General features: G+C 40.5%; 2 protein-coding genes across 4 annotated transcripts in view; both read left to right on the top strand.

Annotated features, from left to right (window-relative positions):
* The window catches only part of lrriq1 (leucine-rich repeats and IQ motif containing 1), a 53,204-nt gene extending 43,590 nt beyond the window's left edge, over positions 1-9,614 (top strand). For both annotated transcript variants that reach the window (XM_033634590.2, XM_078167635.1), the window contains exons 24-26: positions 2,191-2,251; positions 2,817-2,937; positions 7,597-9,614. In XM_033634590.2, coding sequence (XP_033490481.2) covers positions 2,191-2,251; positions 2,817-2,937; positions 7,597-7,730 — 316 coding nt within the window. In that variant the 3' untranslated portion in view covers positions 7,731-9,614. The remainder of the gene's footprint in view (positions 1-2,190; positions 2,252-2,816; positions 2,938-7,596) is intronic.
* A 5,321-nt stretch (positions 9,615-14,935) lies between these two features.
* On the top strand, positions 14,936-24,106 carry alx1 (ALX homeobox 1). Of its 2 annotated transcripts, XM_078168353.1 has the most exons (5): positions 14,936-15,481; positions 15,896-16,200; positions 16,529-16,657; positions 22,564-22,942; positions 23,060-24,106. In XM_078168353.1, the coding sequence occupies exons 1-4, from the start codon at positions 15,292-15,294 to the stop codon at positions 22,903-22,905; spliced, it is 966 nt and encodes a 321-aa protein (XP_078024479.1). In that variant the 5' UTR covers positions 14,936-15,291; the 3' UTR covers positions 22,906-22,942; positions 23,060-24,106. The 2 variants fall into 2 exon arrangements, with proteins under 2 accessions (XP_078024479.1, XP_033491639.1); XM_033635748.2 differs by having other exon boundaries at positions 22,564-24,106.
* Positions 24,107-25,460: the final 1,354 nt, after the last annotated feature.

Here is a 25,460-nt window from a genome sequence, read left to right as displayed (position 1 = left end):
TTTTGTGTCTAAGTGACTCATGGTAACAATATATTTTTTAAAATGATCCAGTATTTAGTGGGAGGGCTGCAGCTGCCATCGCGAAACAGGCTGTAATGTAACCACTCTGGGCAATATGCACGCTCCATGTATACATCAACTAAAAGTGTCTGTTTTGCCACTCAGCATGTTTCCAGTCACAGTGAAGTGGAGCTACAGTTCCAGCTGGATGAGGACATTTACCGTAAAACTTGGTGTATAAGTCGCACTTTTTTCCCCTTTTTTTTCATCTAAAAAGTTGGGTGCAGGTAAGAGACCGATGCAACCTATAGACCAAGGTAAATGCTGACATAGGTAATTTGACCCACACAAAAGAAGTTTAACGTTAATTTAAACTCATTTTTATGGCTCAGATGTTGTTATACCATAATTTTATTTCCTGAAGAGGTTGTTTGGAAAATTGCAATCTGAAAAGTAACCAAAGCTGCTTAAGAGGTTATTGTGTTTTGAATGTGTTTCAAATTAAAAATAAAGGGAAACAGTGTAGGAATAACTTGTATAACGTTTTTATTAACAGATAGTAATATAAAACCTTGTTTTCCCTGTTTGAGACCTTAAAAAATAGATTGCGATTTATATGCCAGTGCGACTTATATTCCGAGTTTTACGGTAACTGGACTACTGTCCTTGTCCCAGTATACAAGCACAGGAGGGGAATCCATTTATTGACCCAAGTATGTGCGACTCCTCTACGATAGGTGGAGATATGCCCCCTTTCAGCTTGTTAGTATTGGACCTTTTTCCTGTTGACCTATTACGTCACAGACCAAACAATGGACAAACAAGTTAGCTACGGTTAGCTAGCTGCTAACTGGTACCATGGTGGACAACTTTACAGCTCTGTACATTTGGTCCGTCCAAAAAGTCACGGCTCTGGATGTAGATTTCTCCATGTTGTTACCGGCTTCTTCTTCTCTTACACATTTAATGCTATTGGACTTCTGGGTCAAAGCCCGGGGCGGAAACTGTGGAGCATGCTCAGAGCGCCTCGGCCAGTTTGGGTCTGATTGACTGTATACATGCAGGAGGAATTCTACTCCCAGTCACATTATCTGTGCGAGAAATTCACTTTAGTATGATTTCAGTCGGACTAACATGTTTACATGGGTTTTAATAGCCTGGTTTTAGTTGGACTGACACAATAAATCCATTTTCTTTGATGTCACGTGAACAGACTGACTGACAGGCTCAGATTATTATTCTAAGTGTCTGACATCATTATGGAAAGGATCCTACAGAGACAGACCTTTGTGTTAAAAATAAGATCCTTTTTTTTATCCAGGTAAAGCTCCGAAATCACAATTGATACACCCACCAGGCTCCATTTAAATAAATGACAATTTTAGCATGTATAGAGGCAGCATGTGTTCACATCTAACTGGGTAAATTCAGAGTTTATTTCAACAAAACTAGAGTTGGTGATTGTTGGAACAGCTGAAAGATGAACGAAGATGGTTTTTGTGAGTTTTATTTTGTTTTTGTCAACTTTGAATGAAGCGTGTTTTAATGCTGACTAAATGACTGCTTATTTTAAATGGAGTCCGGTGGGTTTGGTGATGATGATTTCAGAACTGTTTCTGATTAAACAAAAAGGATCTTACTCTTTAACACAAAGCTCTATCTCTGTAGGGATCCTTTCATAATGCTGTCAGACTCTTAAATAAATAATCTGAGCCTGTCAGTGACAAAAGAAACACTGTTAGTGGACGTAAAGTGACGGTGCACAAATGCCCTGAGTGGTTACATTGCAGTATCGTGTCTGCCGGCTTCAGCGCTCTCTCTCAGTATTGGACCAGTTTAAAAAATAGTTAATCCCATCAGTCACTTAGACACAGAAAAATGGGAAAACAGGGTTAAAAAAAGGTCTGATTTGTTTTAATGCCAAGGGGCAATTTATCTTAAAACAGTTGACACTTCACTGTATATGAAACATATACCAACAGAGTGTGTGTAACAGAGGCAGAGAGCATTCAGGCCTGTGCTTCCCCCCACCTAACAAATAGACATTAAGATTATCATACTTTGCATCTGTGTTTATTTTATGATACGTTAGAGATAATTGTAAAGGACTGAAGAGGGGAAACTGCTGTATTGATTTCAAATATGCAGAGAGCTTACAGCCCAGATGGGTTTTTTCTTCGTTATCCTCAGTGTGCATTTCTTACCGGAGATCAGCTCAGACGTTCTGAACGGAGGCAGAGTGCAGCTCGTGGTGAGTACACTCCCCCCTGCAGCTCACTCACTTCACAGAATAACAGTGGATCTTGATTTAAATCTTTTCTGAGAAAGGGGGCAGCTGCATGTATGTGAAGCAGTATTTACATTCAGCAGTCAGAGTCATGTCCCGCGCTGTAGGTTCCCTCTCCTGGAGCCTGTCTCATCAGCTTCCATTTAAAGGAGGCAGGGGGGAGGCTGGTCTGAGGCTCAGCTCCACAGTGACACTTTCAATTGGATCAACTGGCTGCAATTTCTTCATTGTACTCGCAGAAATCCCAGTGTCACTTTGGAGCAGTTTGCCTGGACTCATGAACGATACTGATGCTGGTGAGGTCTTTGAAGTCAGAAACTGCAGGTCTCCCTGTGCCGTTATAGAGCAGTTTGAGTTACGATCACTGGCGAGAGGAGCCACCCCCTTCCTCCTGTTTCTTAGATACGTTCAGACTGCAGAGCCGCTGCTTGTTGAATGTTTTCAAAATGCTGGACTGCTTGCGTGAGATGTGTCATGTTGGGCCTCATTTATGTGTGTGTTTGTGTGTTTCTGTGTGTGGTGCGTGCAGGCCGACCCAGGATACACAGAACGCCGACATCACGCCAGAGGATTGTGGGCCAACAACAGTTTAGCTGCCCAGCCTTGCAGAGAGAACAGTTATCCTCGCAGAAACTCTGTGGGTTGTGCAAGTGAGTCCTGTGAACTTCACAGACGTTTTTCTCCCAAAATCATCCTGTTACTGCAGATTTTTACCACACTGAACTCTGAACAGAATGTGAAAAAACATTCATAAAATCAAATTCAGCGACACTCTTAAACTCTTTCTGTCACTGACTGTTTAAAGTATCTTTCACAATAACTGCTGTCCAGATAAATGATAACAGAGGCATTTATTGCTTTACTAATCTGTCATTTCTCAGAACACTGAAAATTAAGTAAGTAGTTTTTTACATACAAACATGCATCTAGGGCTGCAACAATTATTTTCACTGTTGATTAATGTGTCAATGGTTTCCTCGATTAATCAAGCAGTTGTTTGGTCGATTAAATGTCAGAAAATAATGAGGAATGTTGATCAGTGTTTCCCAAAGTCTGAGATGACGTCCTCAAAGGTCTTTGTTACGAAGATATTCACTACACTGTCATAGAGAAATAAAGCAACCAAAAATACTCACATTTAGAAGCTGTAAACAAAAAATTTGACTTTTTCTCCTTAAAAAATGACTCAAACCAATTAATTGATTATTGAATTAGTTGGCAGTTCATTGAGTTAGTTGATTGTTGATAACATCAGTCAATTGATTACTGCAGGAGGTCATTGTTTGCATGATCCTGTTTAAATTGATCTAAAATAAATACCATAATAATGAAAGCATCCATTCTTGTTGTAGCAGAAAGCTAAGACCTCCATCTTCCCCTTCATCACATCATGACCTTGACCTTCATCACATCATGACCTTACCTCACCTTATGTGCTATGCAAACGTGGTAGTTTGCCTTAATTACGCCAGTATTTCCCACAATGGCCACAGGGGATCGTTGTTTAATTGTTAATTGTTCAATCTAAAATAAAAAACATACTAGCTAGAATATTCATTCTTTTTGCAGCAGAAAGCTGAGACTTCTGTCTTTTGTGTCATCACGTTGTGTGTTCGTGATGATGTCATTACACTGCCCTATATGTGGCACAACACCATGCAAAAATGCACAGTGGCACAGAGGAACGAATGATGAATCTATCACACCTTTTCACTCCGCTCATAAAATTGAGCATATCTTGAAAATTAAATACTGTACATAGTTCAAACAACTTATGGAGTGTTAAAAAAAATATTTTGATCATGTTTCTACATTTAGAAATCTTTTGGATCAAAATGTTTTGTGTTTATAATTTGTGAAATCAGATGAAAACACGTCAATTTTGTATTTATTTATTTGTTTAAATAACACTATTCCAATACTTTAATCAATTATTATGATTTGTTGACTTCCATAACCTTTTAGCTCAGGTTGTGCAGATTTTAGGGATATGAAGCATATGAAGATACTCCAGGAAATGACAATAAGCAAAAATACCAGTGTAGATACTGTTGGACCATTTCTATTGCGGATTTCAAAGGGTTAATGGTTGCAGCTCTACATGCATCCACACACACACACACACACACACACACACACACTGTATATATGATTTGAAGTATAGACAGCTGAACACATGTACTGGATGTATGACAGTGTTGTTATATGTTAATGTATATTTATGGCGCTGAGCAGAGATTTGGGCCAAAGTCAAACTTTAACCTGAGGAATCATAGATTGTGATTTTATGTATTTGTGTGCACACACGTGTGTGTGTATACCTGTACTTAAAGCACATGTATGTACAGATGTTTCCATGTTTGCACACTTGCACCCACGAGTCTCGGGTCACACAAACCTGAGCGCCGAGCCAGGGATAAAGGCTGCTGCTTATTCAGCCCAGACTGAGTCCACCGGCCGGGAGGGGAGGGAGGGGAGCCGTAAGGTCGGGCCGGGGACAGAGTGCCGTGAATTTCTCCTCTGACAGGAAACGGGCAGAAAAAGGAAAAAAAAAAAAAAAGTCCTTTCAGTGAAGAATGACTGGCCCTTCTGTCAGGAGACGTGGGGCTCAGGAGTCTGAGTGACAAAGATGCTACTGACAGGCTGACGGCAGATGACCACATTAAACAAGCCCAGGAATCCGAGTGAAGGAGATCCCTGTCCCCGTTAACGAAGCCAAATTGGATTCCGGTGATGATTTCAAAATGATGTCCACGAGGTGCAGCAGGAGCGAGTGTCGTCTGGCTCGGCAGGCAGACTGTTGTTCTCAGTCGGGAGAAAGAAAGCCTCTTTGTCTGCTCTGATGAAAACACCACTTATCCAAAATTGTTTGGGGCAAATTGAAATATGAATGTGTGTGTAAGGCAGGAGCATTTCTTAAAAAGTCAATTAGATATTTCATAAACTTGGAAAGGGCGTCTAATGATCTCTGTGCTTTATCATCAACAAACCATCATATCAGAGGAAATAAGTTACTCAGGTGAAATCAGGAAAACAGGGACGCAGCTTCTGTGACAAATCTTCTCATCGTCTGCCCTCCTGAGTCAGTAAATATGAAAACAAAACTTTATTTCTCAGAATGCTGTCTGTCCTTTGCCTCTGAAGTGGCACACACACATCAAAGTGAAGGTTTAAAGTGAGAAGGTTCACTTAGTTTGCCATCGCAGTAAAGACTACATAAATACTTTGTAACCTATTGCAACACGATACTCACCACTTGCTGGGACGGCGCCATAAAATGCGTTTCCAGGCCCACAAAATATTTTGCAGAGGAAACCACTTAAGTTGCATATCTGCTACCTCAATTTTGTCTGCTGTTCGACTCTAATAGGAGCAAAATGATCGAAAACACTTTATTTGGTCACAGCGGTCGGGTCAAATGTGTGGCCTTTTTGTTATCTCCGTACGTTTAACAGCATGACGGCACAACCTGCGCTGAAATTGGCAACATGTGCGTCAGGTTTGTGCTCTCTGTGTTTGATTTAGAACAGATAATTGGACAAAAGTCTTTAATAAAGTAAATTCAGCCACCAAAGCTGAGCTGAGAAATAAGCAGAAAAGGCTGTGGTGGTTTCTCTTTAAACTACATTACACACACCACGAGGAGGAGGAACACTGCTGACATGAGTGAAATAAAAACTCGGGAGGTGCGATTAGGTATGACTGGTGAGTGGAGGGATATTCTATACAGTGTGCCAGCTGTGCAGATATTTGGAGCCGGGTCAGTATCTGCGATGCGTCCCAGGCCCCCCACCTCCTCCAGAGGCCTCCCCGCTGCTCAGCTCTCTGTGTGGGGCGGCCGTGGAGACCGCGGTCCTGGGCCCTACACGTGGAATGCATCATGCCTGATAGAGGCGCTGCCTTTGTACTGTGTGTTTGAAAGGCTTTGTACTGATCCCCAGGTGAAATGGACGGGCCTCTGATACAGCGCATGGCGCTCCTGGGAGCCGGAGACACAAACACAAAACTCACCTGCTCAGACTTAAAACTTTACAGTCAGATTTAATATCGTGTTGTCGTGAGTCTCCTGAGACCAACGTCCAAATTTAATTCAGTCAAGGTCAAAAGTTGCAGATTCCTTATTGTTTGGTTTCAACAACAATCTCTGTTCGCTTGAAATCAATAAAGAAGCTTCCAGATGTAGTTACCCAACATCACACTATGTTCTTCAGCGTACAACTCCTAATGCTTTGCTTAATGATAGGGTTGGGAATCACCAAAGGCTCCATGATACGACACTATCACAATACTTCATAAGTTTGAAAATGTGAAAAGTCTTTGGCGATTAGAGCCCATTAAGATGGAGGTGAACGCAGTGGAGGAGGGCGGGACAGTTCTGCCTACAGTGACAGCTGACAGCAGCAGAGAGCAGATTTAGAATTTGACAATAACATCCTGATTGGCTGATAGAGATGGTGGCGAAGTTTGATTGGATAACAAGAAGAGGTAACACCCACAGTCAGCTTAACAAGGTATGTAAAAGATTTTGATCGACCTACAAGCAGGTGTTAAGGTGGTCTATGTATCTAACCTCGCTCAGCAGTCTGTGCCTGCCAACATATGCACGGTGGTAAGAACAAAAGCAGCTGGTGTCATGAATCTGACGTTAATTTTGTGAGTGCACTTCAGACTAAAAACATTTCTAGGCACATATTAGTAAATAAGGCCCAGTGTTTGTGGTCATCTCATCAGAGATGCTCTCTTACCTCCAACCCAACGCAATAACGCTGTAAAACCAGAAATGAAAATGATCACAATACTTAGATATTTAAGCAGCAGTGATGACTTCTGCTGGTCTGTCTCAATCTTCCATCAGCAGAGTGATCACACTGACAGTGACAGCACTTTCACAGGGTCATATTGTGACGTAGTTCATTTCATCTCCACTGGGTCTCCACACCTTACAGGCTCACATTAGGGCAACCAATCACATATTTCAAAAGAAAGCATCGTACCTAGCAACAGGGTCAACCACACCTCCTCACTAAGGTCAAAGTTTCTGTCTCTTCCTTGCTCAGAGTTGCTCTGAGAACCTTCCTAAATCACTCCTTAGCTGGGACTCCTTGACAGTGTTCTCAGAGTGTTTGTGACTACAGCAAAAAACACTCAGTAAAATCAGGATTGACGTGTGAGTACAAACTGCAGAGCGAGAACTCCACAACAATGAGTGCTTAACATCAAATGTGTCATTTAAATTGCCACACTGCTTTGTCACACTGCTCGATTTACGTTGTATGAGATATTGACACATTTTCCTTTTGTGTCTGCAGGGAAAGAAGTTCCATCTCCTCAGCGAGTGATGTCTGCTCCGTCCAAAAAGGAGCGCATCTCCTTCCGAGACAACCCTGTTGAGCTGAGCAGCGGCTGGGGAGGGGGCAAAAAGAGGGACAAAGTGTACAAGTAAAACACAAACGCTTCCACGACCACGTCATCTAACCAACAGCAGAGCAACTTAAGGGCAGATACGTTTATATTTCCCTCTCCTGATCCTGACAAAGAACGTGGCATTTTCAAAATACATGTTTATCTAGTTCAGGAAATCATATTTATTCTTTCTTTGGCTGCAGTATAGTGCTAACAGCCTGTGTTGGGGTATTAACATGTATTCAGATGTAATGACTCAGGATTTAAACCAATAGATTTCAGTCTCACAAGCTTATTTTTTTCCGTCCATGAAGACGACTCTGTATTTTTATTTTTAATGCTATTTTATCGCCTGCCCCGAATCCGCCTGCAGCTGTTCTTCTCAGCTGAAAACTCGAGCTCCCTGTCCTGAAAATTAATTAAGACCAATAGGACCTGGACCAGCCCAAATATCTTCAGGCACTTCCATTCTGTTGATTCAGCTCGAGTATCACCGCCTGAACGTGATCGCAGCCAACCAGCACCAAAACACATGGAACAAAATGACACGCTTCATATGCAAATGATGGCAGGAAATCAGAACCAGGACCTTTAATACCTGCGGACTCATGTTTCTCTGGATGCTGAACTGTTGTTTCTGTGCTGACAAAAAAAAAAAAGGTAATTATAGTTTGTATCCATGGGAAGAGACTTGCTTTTTCCACTTCTCCTGTGCTCTCTTAAGAGTAAAGTTTAATAAGCCCAGAGATTTTAGTGCAATTTCCCCATTATGTGGCTAAATTTAGCTCCGGCTCGCCAACAGTGGGCTTGAAATTACTGCTTTTATGAGCTGAGCACAAACATTGGTGTTAGAATTAGAACGATGTTTTCTTTATTTTCAGTCGTGGATTATAATGGCCTTGTCTGTGTATTTGAATTTGGAGAGCTAAGGCGTCCGTCTGCAAACACTGCCCTACCGGAGGCGGTGAACCTCAGGTTTGGAGGTTCTTCGTTGCTCCGCCGCCTGGAAATGATAACTTAATGAATGTCAAAACAAATAGTCAGAGCTGCAGAGTGGCTCCCTGGCAGGAAATGCACGTCTGCCTATTTATTTTCCTCCTATCTTTCACTTGCACATGTCTGGAGGGTGTGTTTTGACTGTACGCGAGCTGATGGGGGATTTTTGTCTTGGAGAGCGGCGTATGCCAGAGATGTGGTGGTCCTGCCCACTCGGGTGCTGTTGTGAAACCCAAGAGCGCCGTCCTCCTTCAGGGGGAGACTGATTCTCTGGGCTCTCTGGGGGGCGTCAGGGGGGGTTTTCTCTGTCATCAAACTGTCGTTCCACAGCTGTGGGCCTGGAGAGTTCAGATTTTTTATTGCACATACAACATGAACAGACAGGTGACAGAAAAGCACAATGAGAAGTGCTGTCGCTGGTGTTGTTTTGTTTGACACAAGTTCAGATTAGCTCAGGCTCTCAGAGCTCTGCTCGACAACTACTGCTTCTGAAATGATATTGTTAAAGCATCGTCCAGCAGTCTTCATTAGATTTGTTTATTTTTGGGTTATGGGTAAATTATATGTAACTTAAGACATCCAAAATTCATTGCCTGGTGAAATGAGTGCTTCACCGCACATTTAGATAAGATGAAAAATGTCCCTCTCAGCTCAGTCTGCCCTGCCAGCCTGACCTCAAGTCAGCAAATGCTGTCAGATGGAGTCTGGCTGAGAGAGGTTTGGTATCTAAATCTCTCCAAGTGCTCTCTTTAAGTGCATTAAGGAACCATAACTGTGTGCCTGCAGGTTTTAGCTACAGATTTTGCATACTATCATTTTTGCTGACCATTTTTGAAAGCACACTGTACAGTTTTAGATTTTTGTAAACAATTTCAGCCTCTGGTTTCCATTCATTTCTGTTTAAAAATAAATCAGCAGACTCGAGAAACTTGTTTATGTTGTGTAGTTAATCACAGTGAACATCGGCTCTCCGTTATTCCTTGTAAATGTTATATTAACATTGAATGCATTTTACGTTACACAAAAGGATGTTACTGACAGAATGAACACAGACTGACGGCTCAAACTAATTTCTACAGTGATTGATTTTTATATGTAATTATTGAAAGCAAGTTTCTGCCTGGACAACAGTCTGACCTGCACGATGATGACCTGATGAGGTGTAAAAAGAAGACTGGTGATACGATACTGACACATATTGTGATGAGGACAGTGCATCTGGTACGGTGGCCCTGAGGGTCAACATTTCACAAAACACTACAAAATATCACAAAACACAATAACACTGCAGAAAACATGACGTTTCACAAAATACTTCAACATTTTACAAAACATGTCCTTTCAAATTACGACATAAAAAAGCATTTCACAAAACACTACATTTAATGAAACACAACAGCGTTTCACAATATACATTAACACTGCAGAAAAAAAAAAATTACATTTCACAAAATACTTCAACATTTCACAAAACATGACCTTTCAAAAAATGACAAAAAAAACCCTGCATTTCGCAAAACGCTACATTTCATGAAACACGACGGTGTTTCACAAAATACAATAATACTGCAGGAAAATGACACATTTTACAAAAAAATTAACATTTCACAAAAAAACAAAATTTCACATGACATTTTAACAAAAGTATGGTCACAACAAAACATTTTAAAAAAAACTACGTTTCACAAAAACACATTTCAGAAAACTACAACAGTTCACAAAATAAAACAACATTTACCAAAACGCTACATTTTTGAAATGTTGTGTTTTGATCCCCCGCGGCCACTGTACTCTGGTTCTATAACACAGTGCAGGACATACAGCAGACCTAAACTACATGTGTGTGCGAGCAGCTCGACACACTAACTGAGACGTGGTTGTAGGAGTGAAGCTGATTTAAATGTGCGGTTATATTTATCATCTCAGTGAATCTTAAATCAGAAAAACACTAATACAGTGATTTGGATCAAAGGGAAGTCCTTTAATCAGAAAATTAAAGTCGGATAAGTTTTCAGAGGTGTAGGACTTAACTAAGTATCAGCACTATAAAACATTTAAGAATGTAAAATATCTTTAACTCCAAACCCTACAAACACATACTGATGAAGAAAAACGGCCTCTCCTTATTTATTTCTGCCTCATGACACAATTAGCCGTCTCCTGTCGCCAAAGTAAAGAAACAGGAAATGGATATAAACTGTGAGGAATGTGCAAGCTCTCCTGGAAATGTGAAACCAACTTATAAAGAAATTGGGAATAAAGTCACACAAGCAGAAACTTTTCTGCGCTGGATCCTGGTAAAAGTCAAAGTTAATTTATTCCCCCAACGACAACTGCTGGCGTTTAATATCAGCGAGATGAAAACAGCTCAGAGACTCTGCTTTCATAAAAATGTAAGGACAGGTCTGATGTCACAGCGAGCCAGCGCTGAGAAAATAATCTCTGGAGGTTTGTAAATTAATTAAAGTAAAAGCAAATGTGTCATGTGTTAGAGAACTGGTATCTGGTATTTTTGACAAAGATTTACAGAGGACATTTATGGAAGTACATGCTTACATGTCTACAAACAGTATTTCATATATACACATGGTATAAAATATGCAGAACTTAAAGTTACATTATGAAATGTACAAATCTTTATTAAATCTACATTTTTATGATAATTCATACTTTAAAATGTATTTTTTGATTAAGTCTGTTCATATAATTACATTACATTTTCCATGGCAGTGAGAGTTGAGATTATCGGCCTTTTGTATCTGCAGCTAAAAGACTTCCAGGTTTGTGTCGCTGGTGTTTAAATGATAAACAGCATTTTCTTTTTGGAGTGAAAAAATAAAGAAAGAATTGTTTACGCATCAACTGTTTATGACCCTGGACTGCTTTAGCGACTTTATGTGTTTGTGCATCTCTGTATAAATGTTATTTTGACTAATTTTATCTTTTAAAATGAAAAATATCAGAGCTGAAACAAAGTGGTCTCAGAGACTTCCAGCTGTTTTCTGTCTGTGTTTAGGTTTAATGTGATCAATGTGATCTGAAAAATCTTCTTCTTATATTGTTATTAAAATGATCTTTAGTCTCGTCTCACAGCGTCTGGGTTCAGTCTGAGTGACCCCGCTACCCGGTTCGTTCTGGTTTCAGGTGACTTGTATAACATGCCGACTTGAACCCAGATGACTTGAAGTCAAGTGACTGAGAGCTGTGTCAGCGCTGGGGAATGTCGACTCCTGGAAGAAAACAAAAGACAAACAAACAAAATGGAAACAAACTTTTAAAGCACGAACGCGCTGCATTCACTTTCTGACATTATGAGCCAAATGTTGTGCAGACTCAGACTCAGAGGACATTCACAAGCTCCACAAAATTTCTGCTTTTGGGGAAAACAAAGTTTTTGTGTTTCGTGGCGAGCCAGAGTTTGAAGACATTCAACAGATTGAATTAGACACAAGGGTGGCTCCGGGCATCATGATGTCATGTTCCTGCCTTCTGAAGTGGCACGTTTTGGCCTGTCGGGCTCTGGTTTGGTTGTGTTGGACTGTGATCAGTCACATTAAGACTGAAATGAAAGATAATTAGTTCAGTTCAATCATATTTTGACCGTGATGAGTGTGTGTGTGATGTTGTAACAAACTGGCAGTACGTGTTTTTTTATTAAAAGTGAGAGTGGAGATCTTTCCAGGTGGCTCACATGACACTTAAAGAATTAGTGTGAGCGATGGTCCTGAAGGTGACCGAGCCGTCCAACTTTACAAGCCCACGCAGCAGCCGAGGACCCACCAAACAAACCACAGTGAACTTTTCACATTTTCTCCTCAGCGTGAGCCGGTGTGTGCGAGGTCATCTTAGAAGCCCAATAAGCCCCCTGTCCTCCTCCTCCTCCTCCTCCTCCTCCTCCACCCCGCTACTTAAGAGCACCTCTATTTATTTTTATTTTTTCTCCTGTGGCACCGTGACGCTGCAGGTAACTGCCACTGACCCCAGAGGCAGGTGGTGTGGCTCATGGGTGGAGATGTGGAGGTGGGAGATGGGCTTAGGTTAGTGGTAACACAATTCCTCCAGTAAGGAGAAATAGAAGAAGAGCTCTTCTCCTCCCTGTTGAGAGCTGTGTGTCTGTGTTCCTCTGACGGCTGCAGGGTTCAGTGGAACTTTGCTGCATGAGGATGTTTGCTCTTTAATTCAAGCAAGAAAAGGTCAATACTTCCTCTATGGGACTTTTGAATGTCAAATTAAATCCTAATTTGATGTTATTCTTACGAGATTTACAAAAAGGAGAAACTGCCAAAGTTCAGAGAAATACACTTTGAATGTTCACTGAGGAAAAAGCAGTGGTCTTGTAGAATTTAACAGCATGCTGTTGTTGCAATACAAAAAAAGGATCCCTGGTACCTTGTTCTCATGATGAGATCATATCCATAATTTTGCAAATACAAGATAAGACTGTTAGATTAGCCTTTATTGTCTTCCTCAGGAGAAATTTGTCTTATATTCCAGAGGCAACATGCACACACACACACACACACACACACACACACACACGTAAAATCTAGAGTGGTGCACAAATGCTCTGCAGAGCCAGCACTATAAACCCCCTGATCCATCCATGACACTTAATTTAATGTAAAGACCACACAGACGCCCCAGATTATCAATAAGAAACGTTATGTTCACTCGACACAAAAACTCATCACTGTGAGCTCAACATCATTTTTTATGTTAAATCAACATTTTTTCTGTTTTGAGTTCATTTGACTAAAATTCAAAAATCTGATTTTGCCTCATTAGTTTGCAGCCAATAAACAACACTTATCACTGTACACTGAACACATTGTGGCGTGTTGGGGCTAAATGGTCGGAGCTTCCCAGCATGCCATGAGACAGTGTGTTCAAGAAAACTGTGTTTAAATGTGCTTTAAATCGCTGAGGTGACACAGTGATGAATGTTCCTGTAGTTCACAGTTAATGTTGTGGTAAGAGACATTTCGCACCATGAGGTCAGTCGTATTCACTTATATAAGGCTGTGCTGAGGTGACATAAAGAGCACTCTCTGGTTCAGAGTTCATCTTTTTGTCAATCTCTAGAAGCCTCAGCTCACCTCAATATATTTTTATAGTTTAATGAAATTATTAAAAAATGGTGGTAGATTGTGCACTCAGTGTTCTAACGTTCGTGTGATACAGAATTAAATGCTCAAACAACAACAACAACAATGTAAAAGTTGTGGATGGAATCTGTAAAAATTGAATTGAGTTCACAGTGAGGTGTTGCACTGATGCCCCACTCAGAGGAATTACACTAAAGTCCCACACACAGTTATTGCACAGGTGCCCCACACCGACATAGTGCACACCCCCCTCCTCACACACACACACACACACACACATGCGCGCGCGAATGTCAGACAATATTTCCTGCAGTTTATGCAAACATGCGTCAAGCTATCGAACATCATTAACATTAAATTCACACTAAATAAATCCAAATAAAACGGAACAGTTTCACTAAAATCTTCGGAGCAACTCAGAGTTAAATTATAATTTCAGGTCGTTCAGGACGTGAACAAAAAAAGATGTCGGTTTAAATTATCTGAACATGACAGTTGATGCAACCTGCAAAATTGTGAGCCGTGTTTTTTGTCCGTGTCTGTCAAAATGCCAAATTCTTTTTAGTCTTTGATTAAAATCTTCGATTTAAATCTAAAACTTGCTGCACGTGTTAATAACGATTAAACTGAGCATTTTAGGACGACCTAAATATTTTAAAAAAACGGATTTGGAGCCCTTTTCCACAGTATTTAATATTTTCTGTGAGTTGCACGTTCTTTTGTTGAACCTTGAAAAAAACCCTTATTGAACATGAAAATGTTTTTGTTTTTTTATGCAGATTTGTAAATGTAATGTTAAATTAGTGACAGCGCCTTGAAAAATAGTAACGAACAGGTTTATAGATAGATAGATAGATAGATAGATAGATAGATAGATAGAAATCCAGAACGAAGTGCGAACGAATGTGGCTAAAACTCTCCATCAGCAGCAGAAGTGGTGCTGCCAGTGTGGCAGGGCCTTGAAATATAACGCAACAAATCAGTTTGCCCCAACATGAAGGCCTTGAAACAATAAGTTAAATAAAATAATAAAAAATGCATCTAAAGCTAATATTCTTATATTCTGGATTCCTGCAGGTTAAACTGCCCCCAAAATAAACCGACTGATCAGCAGCGACCCTCAGGACCCACAGACTCAGGTTAAGTCCCAGTAGCTGCAGATAAATGTTCTCCTCATCATGAACGTCTCAACATGTTGTATATTAAAGTGCTTTCTGATTGTTTCCTCTCAGAGTGGTTGTGTGGCTCCAGAATCAAACTGCTGTTTGGTTTGGGTTCAGCCTGCGCAGGGGAGGAGTTGTTTCACATTGAGAGGAGGGGAGCTCTTTAAGGAGCTCATTCTCTTTGGGGCTATAAAGACGTTGTGCCTTCAAGACACAGCAAATTAACTCCATTGGCGAATTATTGCATTACGAGACTCCGCTCATCGGTGCGCGACGGAGATTACTTTCCTTTTTTTTAATGGTGACATCTGATTAAAGCGAGCGGAGCTGGGTGAAGATGATGGAGTATATGGAGGATAAGTTTGCGTTGAAAAGCCAAGCGATGAAGGCCAGCGATTATTACATGGACCAAGTCATGGAGAGCCTGGACAGCGCGCAGTACTTCACCAAGTCCTCCCCGAAGTGCGTGCAGGCCTTCGGGCTGCAGAGCGGCGAGCACCGCTCCTCTCCGTGCGGAGACCAGACCGGTGCGTAAGAACTAGTTTCTGTAACTTTGACTGTTTGTGCAGGTTTACAGGAGTTAGTCTGCGTGTGTGAGGAGTTACAGAGTGTTTCTTTTTTTTCTAAACTTCCCTCTCGTTTTATTTGTGGAGCTCAGTTAGTGTCAATAGATGTGATTTCTTTTGGAATTATTTTATGTTTTTGCCACTTTCTGTTAAAATCTGAAAGATCGCTGGTGTGTGTAAATTTTCCACGTAGATTATTTAGTGTGATCAAAGCTGGCCTATAATTTTAAACATTTTTAATCACCCAGAGACCATAAAAAGTAGCCTGATTTGTATAGTCCAGATTTATTTTCATACTTTAAGTTGCAGTAGGAGTGTAATGCCATGTCAGGGGTCAAACTGTATATTTATTCATGTACCATCTGCTCTCTCCAGCCGGTTACGGCGTGCCAAAAACAGACGACGACACTTTGCACTCGGACCTCGGGAGGTCGATGGACAGTTGTTGCACTCTGCGCGCGTCTCCGGTGACAACCGGGCCGGAGAAAACGGATTTGGACGACATGGGAGACAAGTGCGACAGTAATGTGTCCAGCAGCAAGAAGAGGAGACACCGGACGACCTTCACCAGCGCGCAGCTGGAGGAGCTGGAGAAAGTCTTCCAGAAAACTCACTATCCAGATGTTTATGTGAGGGAACAGCTGGCCATGAGGACGGAATTAACGGAGGCCAGAGTGCAGGTACAGTTTATCACCGCGCTCTTATTTTGTTAACTTTAATGGATGGGGAGAGAAGAGGCCATAAAATAAAGAAAGACGATAAAACATGAACGTGGAGCTGCGCCGCTTTGCGTAAAATAAAAACACCACAAAATTTAAAGCAAATCATTAAATACACACTTTTTGTTTTTCTCTAAACCAAGTCAGGATTCATTTTAATCAGACTGTTGCAGCTCCTTTTAAACAAATAATTTTACCAGAATTTATTGGACTTATTTTCTAAACGAATGATATTTTGTCACATTTATTTTAATTGATTTTGTTTCGTCTCATTTTATTTTATTTTCAGGTTTGGTTTCAGAACAGAAGAGCGAAGTGGAGGAAGAGAGAGCGCTACGGGCAGATCCAACAAGCCAAAACTCACTTCGCAGCCACCTACGATTTATCAGTGTTACCGAGGACTGACAGCTACACACAGGCCAGTTGTTTCCTCCGTTTTTATAACTATTAATGTTTTTATTGTTGGTGTCAAATGAACCTCTGATGGGAGCGTTCGTGTATTTGTTAAAATCAGAGGGCGCTGGTGCGTAATGCTCACAGCGGCCTGTCAGCTTCATTTCCTCTTTTCTCTTTAAGTCCTCTTAATTTAAGACAAAATAAATGAATGCATGGGTGTCAGTCTCACGGGGGCGCAGAGGACATGTCCTCTCAATATTTAAATAATATAAAGAGATATACATACATACATTATTAACCCTGAGGGAATTTAAGGCACTCAGCAGGTCATTACACCACGCTTACAACAACACATAGAGTAGAGTAAAAAAAATAGAAACATAAGAATAAAAACACAGAGCAGTGAAATGACAGTTTGGTCCCAGGACAACTACAGAGCGCTGTTACTACAGCAGATGTGATGGTGATGGAGATTTAGGTGGTTGAAGGTGCAGGTATTTCATAGTAAGGTGATTAAATTAAAGCATAAGAGCAGTGCAGGAGGAATCAATACTTTGCTATGGATGATATGAGCAATACAACATAAATAAATGTACACATACCAGTGTAGATACAGATTTTTTTTGTAGAAGATGCGTAAAAGTAAAGACTGTATTAAATAAGGACTGCTGGGAAATATAAAATATAAAAAATATGAAATGCTAACAGAGGGTGAATATCTAAATAACAACAACTGTAAATAGAAAATGCAAAATTGTAAAGGAAAAGAAAGACAATGCAAATTGTAAAAAAACAAACCATGAAGTAGCAGTAGCAGCAGAGGACTTGACAAAATTAATATTTACACCATATATTGATACTGAAAAGGCACAAATAGATGCACAAAAGTTCACCAGAATGAAGTGAAATAAAGTGTTTGATGCTCAAGATTTTTCTGTTGGCGGAGCCCCAGACTCTCAGGGTCATATATGTCCTCCCCACCACCGACAGGAAACTCTTGAATGAGCGCTTTTATCTGCATGAATCACTTCATGTCATTGCAGCTCTATTCATCACTTATTATAGAGGCCATCTTCAGATAAGAGGCGGGACACTGATTAGAGCCTCTGTGAGGTGTCACGGCTGAATTAATGACCTTATATCAGATTTCACGTTCGCTGCACATTCGTCTTGCCGCTTGGACAAAGGTCAGGTACAAGATGAGGTGAGAGAAGACGCACACTGTCAGTTTGTCCTTCCTCTATCACAAACTGAGACTGGGCCTCTGAGGTTTTTAAGAAGGAAGTCTGCAGCTCCTCAGAGGGCTCTGTGTGTGTGTGTGTGTGTGTGTGTGTGTGGACATTTGGAGTGTACAGAAAGCAGCTTATGTGTTGAATCCAAAGAGGCAGCATTGTAAAAAAAAAAAAAAAGTCAGAGTCACAGAATCGTCTTCGCCCTGGCTGAGGACCAGGTCCGAGCTCTGTTGGACTGTCTCGTATTTTCCCCGCACATGTTTCTGATAGACCCGCCTGGACACCAGCCATACCCGTCTCTCCCAGCTGATCCAGATTACTGTCATTAAATGGATCGTCCTACATGGAACTGTGCTGGCAGAGGGTGTTTCTGTCTCCCTAAACACAGTGGACATGGGCTGCATTCTTGTGGGTTTTAAAGAGTTTGGTTTTGTTTTGTTGACTGTGAGGGGTTTTGTTGTTTTTGGGCAAAGGCTGAGGTCCTGCTGATCCATGACACATGTTGTCAGGAACATGTTGGCAGAGCTGATTCTCCCGCTACGACCAAAAGAAGTTTATTTAACTGTCAGAGAAGATGATTTTTACTGTGTACTGCTGCTGGTTTGTGGTGTTTGTTGAAAAAAATTCTGTAAGCTGTACTTTGGCAGAAGGTATTGTCCTGGTTCAGTTTATAGTTCTGCAATTTTAAAAATTTTTGAAGATGCTGAAATTTAATTTTGGTGTATTTATTTGTTTAAATTATATATTTAAAATTTTCTTAAAATATAGCCTTGAATTTATGCTGTGTGGAGGAAAACTTTAGAGACACATTTCAGTGGCTTCATTTTGACAAGATACAATTAGGAGCAAATGAATTTGCATGCTGTTCACATGCTACTTACTTATGCTGGCGTGTGTTCTGAGTTTGATTGAAATCTTGGCGAATGAAACCAAATGAACCGCCTCAGAGTGAATGAAGTCATTTGAATGTGATGGAGCTGTCAGTCGGTGTCGTGCGTTCTGTAGGCCGCAGCTCCCGCCTTTAAAATCAGTCACGTGATGTTTACTGTATGTTGAGCAGATGGGATTATACATCCTGTCCGTCTCTTTGTTCTCTCAGACTCTAATGAAATGCCAACAGAGGCTGCGTGACACTTTTGGGATGAATTTTAGGAACATGTGAACTTCAAAATCATGTTTGGATCTGTGTGCGTTCAGACGTCGGTTCAGACATTAAAGGCTCACTTCATCCCCCTTGAATAGATAATGTGTCATTCACTTTCAGTGTTGTCAAGCCGTGCAGATAGTTTTGGTGTGTTGTGATATCTGTCTCTGAGATTTCTGCCTCCACACCAACACAACTGAGCTGAATGAAAGTGTATTTGGTGACTTAAACCTTTAAAAAAATCTCTGTCCACAAACAGTGTCTGCATTAATCTGGACAATCCACACACATCGCTGTCGACAGGTTCCACAGGTGAGGACACAGCTTTGTTTTAACATTAGTGGGGAAACATTAAAAATGGGGGCGTGGGGGCGTCTGCCGGAAAAGTTTCAGCTTCAAACACGTAATTTCCTGCATTCTGGTGAATTTTTACGCAACAATTTGTGCATTTTTATCAGTTTATTGTGTAAATATTTTAAATTTATCAGAATAAAAGTCCTCTGCTGCTTTTATGGGTTTTTTTTAGATGGGGACAAATACACATGTCCTAAATATTGAGATGGACGTGTCCCCTGCATCCCTCCCTACCACTGAAATCTACCCCTATGTTCACAGGGGCTATTTCCTCTGTAGGAAGTTGCTCCAGTGTGTGTGTGTGTGTGTGTGTGTGTGTGTGTGTGTGTTGAAAGACAGATATCTCAATTCTTTGGCAAATAAAACTGAAACCTTCTGCAGCCCTGACATCACTCGAGTTAAGTTAGAAAATATTTTTTGTAATATGGGTTAAATGGCCTCTTCACAGTTTTCTGTGTGTTTGTAAGAAATTAGCATTTATTGTCCACTGATTAAAAAAATGAACATGTTAATATTTTAACAGCTGCTTTGCACGTTCAACTTATCAGTGATTGAACTCGCCGCTGCACCAGAGCATTTTTTTTTTAAGATCCGTAGATATGGCAGAGTTTCTGTCCAGATTGTGTGACTGATTTCTTTATATTTTTAATGCAGGATGTTCGTCTAAACTACGTCTGTGCAGTGACATAATCAAAAGGTGCATTTAAGGAGCCTTCTGTAAAAGTGTTAGCTGTACTCTCATGGTCTTCATCAGCAGATGAAACGATGCGGGTGTCATTAACGTATCAGGGCTGACAAGATAATAGATTTTTATGATGATCGGGGCCAAATGAGTTCACCACAATGATATTATCTGCTTGTCTAATGATTGTATAAGTGCAGTTTATCTTTAACTTTGTTTATTGTGTGTTTCTTCTCTTTTTTTAACAAATGAATTGAACTCAAAATATGAGTGAAGGGAGTCTGTCATCATAACTGAATGAAATTGTACAAAAAAAATAGCGATTACGCTATAAGGACAGTGAAAAGGAAACAAAGCAAAGCAAGAACAGAAAAAAACTTGAATGAATAAATGGCTTTATCTCCAGCAAAACAAAAATAAAAACAAAACAAACAATACAACAAACACCTCTACCTCCTTCTCACTTTAAAAATGAAATTGTCAACAACATCCCAAACTTATTTACAACCACTGACATAGATAAATAAACAACAATCTTCAATATTTAACACCCAGAGCCCAAAAAAATGAATAAACTACCCATCAGCATCACCGCTCTTCATCTGCAGAGCTCCTAAACATGTTGTGTCTGTACATCTTGTTAAAGTGCTGATATGCCTCACTTTAACTCCTCATCGTACCCACACACACTGTACAACTTTGAAAAGTGTGTGTATTTCAAACACAATGTTTCTTTAGATTTCCTCATGAATTATATCTCCCCTCCTTGTCACAAAACATGTTTTGAATATTGCCTGGAAGTAGATTATTTCTTATTTTGAACATTATTTGTTCTGTTTTAAATTCAACCAGATCCCTGAATTCAAATGCATGTGACTTTAAAATCAGTGTGTTGGTTTGCTGCTGACATCGCACATCATGTACAATCCTAATGACTTTTTTTAAAATATATATTTAATATATGTAGTGTATATAAATTGGTTTTATAGGTGTTTCCTCAGATCTCCACACAGATCTGGTAAAATGAGTGAGCAGTCGATCAGTTAAATGATTAAAGAGGAGCTGGATTATTTACGTGATATTATCAGGGCTCCACAATATGCAAAAAAAAAAAAAAACAACAACCAAAAAACATCTTTTTTTTTTTTTTTCATTTCATTTTAACCAATAAAACAAAATTATGATGATGTGATATTTGCTCAACAAGCATGTTCCCTTACGTCTGGAATATGAGTTGCAGGACGACGACTCTCCGCAGCACCACAGTTCTTTATTTATAATTGTTGCGACACATTTTACCTTCATCAAAAAAGTGCAGCTCCTGCATTCTGGATATTGACCTTGGCCACTTTGTGATTTCAGTAATATTTAATTAATGTTGCAGCCCTGATTATCACATGTGTATTATTGACATGATATCAGTATCTCATTTTTAAATATCACATTTGTCGTCAGTACCAGTATATCGTGACTCCTCTACTACAAATGTGTAAAGTTTAAATCCTTCGATGAATCCTCAAAAACATCTGTGTAGTTTAAAAATGTTGTATGTGACAAACTATCGGTCTATTAAAAATAATTCTGGAGTTGTTGCTCTGATGCATCCTCATGAAATTAAAGGGATAGTTCAGATTTTTTTGAAGTGGGGTTGCATGAGGTACTTTAACATAGTCAGTGTGTTACATACAGTAGATGTCAGTGAGCACACTACTAGTTTGGAGTCTGACATGGAAGCTAACCTATGTTCTGCTGTGGAAGGTCAGCACCTAAACATATTTTAGCCACCTAAAAAAATTAATATCAGTTTAAGTGTATGCTATACTGAGAGTATTTTCACAGCTTCACCTTAATATCAGACAGTGATTTAAAATGGGAAAATGCAGACGGTATATCGCTCTCTTTAACACCAGACTCCATTGAGAAAAACAGTGATTTAACATCACTGAACTCAGGAGCTGCTGGTCTACCACTGCCTCCATCCATGTTTGTGTTATTGTTTGACTTTGGTGTTTTAAAGGGTTAATTCAGATTCACCAAAGTCACACATTAACACAAACCAAGTAACTGATCAAAGCAGCAGTAGACCAGCAGCTCCCGTGTTCAGAGAGCTTAAATTACTGTATTTGTCAATGGGCTTTGGCGGTTTTGTTGAGAGTATAGATGGGGAGCTGAGGCATTAACGGCTTCCTCGTCAGAACAGGCTGTCTGATAGAAAAAGAAAGTGCTGAAAATACACTCAACATAGCGAACACTTAAACTGAAACACTTAAACAGTATGTTTTTAGATGTCTTTAAGGCGGCTAAAATATGTTTTGTGGCTGACCCCCCTCCTCAGCAATACATTGTTTAGCTTCAGTGTTGGACTCCTGCCTGCTTCTCCAAACTGGGGGCATGCTGACTGACATCTACTGTCTATGACACACTGTCTATGGATAAGCATCCCATACAACCCCACTTCAAAAAACCTGAACCGTCCCTTTAAAGCCCTGTTTCTAAAACTTTCTTTCACCCAACAGATTCCCAACAACCTGTGGCCGAGCCCTGCTCCTGGTGGCTCTGTGGTCTCCTCCTGCATGCTGCCCCGAGGCTCCCCTCCCTGCGTCACATCCTACTCCCACTCCCCACGTTCAGCAGCCGGTGCCGCCGAGCACGGCTACGTGGGCTTCCCCAACCAGCAGAACCAGTTCGGTCACGTCTCCCTCAACAACTTCTTCAGCGCAGACTCACTCCTCACGCCGGCCGCCAACGGTCACCATGCCTTCGAGACCAAGCCTGAGTTTGAGAGGCGCTCATCCAGCATAGCCGTGCTGCGCATGAAGGCCAAGGAGCACACAGCCAACATCTCCTGGGCCATGTGATCAACTCTCTTGTGCATGTCTGGAAAGGCTGGATAATGTATGGAAAAATATTTTTTAGAATTTACAGTTTGTGCAAAGTGTGGCGATTGCCCAAAGAGTCTGAAATCATATTCAAAACTACCTGTCACCCAAAATCTTCTTTTGTCATCTACAGATGGAGATGTCACTTATCTGTTGTTGCGAAGAAAAAAATCAGCTGTGGACAATTTTACCATGAAACTGACCTGCTATTTAAACCTGCATCATATGCAGCTCTGACCATAATTTGATCTAGAAACATGAATGTAGAAAATAGTGTCTGGATAACGTTCATAAATAGAAAATGTGTCAGGATTTTTGTCTCTCTGCATTTTCTGAAATGCAGAAGACACTTAAAGGAATAGTTCAGCCCAAAATCAAAAACACATAGTTCTCTTACCTGTAGTGCTCAGTCTAGATAGTTTTGGTGTGAGTTGCAGAGTGTTGTAGATATCAGTCGTAGAGATGTCTGACTTCTCTCCAATATAATGGAACTAGATGTCACTCAGCTTGTGGTGCTCAAAGTGCCAACAAATCATATTTAAAAACTCAACACCAATGTCTCTTTCCAGAAATCATAACGTGGTTACTCAAGTTAATCCACAGACTTGTGTTGTGAGCAGTTTGATGAGGGAACTATTTTCTTTCAACGAACTACATCCGCCAACCGTATGACCGCGTAGAAGGAAGTGTGCATCTACTCATGGGTGTGAGCAGTTTTAATTAACCCTTTCCTAAGTCTCGCCCCTTGAATGCAGACTAGCCAATCATTTCATAGCATTAGCATTAGCCTCACATGCGGTTGTTTTAGATTTAATTCATTTTCAGGCTGTGTTTGTGAATTTGGAGCTTAATGTTGTACCTGGAGCACATTGTGTAAGAGTCTGTGCACATGCCATGTTGTTTGCATCCCCAATTGCTTCATTGTTTTCAGTGTAGACAAACTGTGGGGTACGCTCAAACGCCTGCGTGACAACCGTCATGGTGCCCACGTGTTCTCGAGCGCCTATTTTTCAGGGCCCAACGACTGCACCCTGAAATGAACTGAGTTCAACTTTTGGAACACATCAGAATTTATCTCAGCCTTTATCTCTTTATTGCACCTGCTGTGCTTCTACATTAAAGGGAAATTTCGGTTTATTTCAACCTGTCTCCTATCGTTCTAAATTTGTTTCAAGTGACTAGTGACATAAAAATAATAGTTAGCATGTTAGCCGTTAGCCTAGATACAGCCGGGGCGCATAGTAGCGTCAGACCTGTTAAAACGTAAGTTAACGGGCAACCTTCAAGTGCAAAGTTAGTCCACTAAACAAGCTTTTTTTCCACAAAGACTGCCTCATATCGTTAGGATAAATGTCAGAGAACATATAGAAAACGACATGTAAACGCGTTGTCTTACCTTACCGGTGTGGTGCCATGTTTGTTTATCCCTCTAACTCTGCTTTCCAAAGCGCGGCCAAAATATTGCGAGAACAAGCAGCGATCTCATACTATGCCTGAAGTCTGGCAAAAAGTCAGCCATTATTCTATAAATCTTTAATAAAATAAATGAATGAACTTTTCAGGCTACTGTCCGGTTCTGCCTTCCAGCTGTTGCTGCTTGTTCTCGCGAGATTTCAGGCACAGTATGAGATTGCTGCTTGTTCTCGTGATATTTCGGCCGTGCTTTGGAAAGCAGAGCTAAATGGTATTGAAACATGGCAGCACACCGGTAAGGTAACACAACACGTTTACATGTCGTTTTCTATATGTTCTCTGACATTTATCCTAACGATATGAGGTGGTCTGGAAAAAAAGCTTGTTTAGTGGACTAACTTTGCACTTGAAGGTTGACTGTTCACTTACATTTTAACAGGTCTGACGCTACTATGCGCCCCGGCTGTATCTAGGCTAACAGCTAACATGCTAACTATTATTTTTATGTCACTAGTCACTTGAAACAAATTTAGGACGATAGGAGACAGGTTGAAATAAACCGAAATTTCCCTTTAAAACCAATGGACTAGAGGGCGCAAATAACATGGCATGTGTACAGCCCCTTAGCCAGCCCGTCAGCGTTCTGAGCTCATACTGCATCAGGAAATAATTGCAAGCATGATCGTTTTGGGCTTCCTAGTTTAAAACATTTTTCTAATATGTTTTATATAATAATCTATCATTCTCCTCTCATTTTGAATGTCCGATAGCCCACCACTAACATTTTAGTCCCATCTCTTCTTGTCAAAGAAAACAACAATGTAGGTTTATTTTTAGCTCACCGACGTCTCATCTTTGTCATGGGAAAAAAAAAAAACATTTTTCGTCATACTTTTCCTTAATGGTGTCCTCCTCAGCTGAGCTGTAACGTTAGCTAGCTCAGTGGTGCTAGGTGAGCTAACAGTAGATGCACACTTTCAGTGATATGGTTGGTGGGTGTAGTTCAGTACAAAAAAAATAGTACGGACATCAAACTGCTCACAGCAAGGTCTGTGGATTATCTTGAGCAATGATTTCTGGAAGGCGACATTGATGTTTCGTTTTTCAGATGTATTTTTTTT

This window comes from Epinephelus lanceolatus, chromosome 5 (assembly GCF_041903045.1).
Source record: "Epinephelus lanceolatus isolate andai-2023 chromosome 5, ASM4190304v1, whole genome shotgun sequence".
In the NCBI taxonomy this organism is placed as follows: domain Eukaryota; kingdom Metazoa; phylum Chordata; class Actinopteri; order Perciformes; family Serranidae; genus Epinephelus; species Epinephelus lanceolatus.
This window is presented reverse-complemented; position numbering and strand designations above follow the sequence as displayed.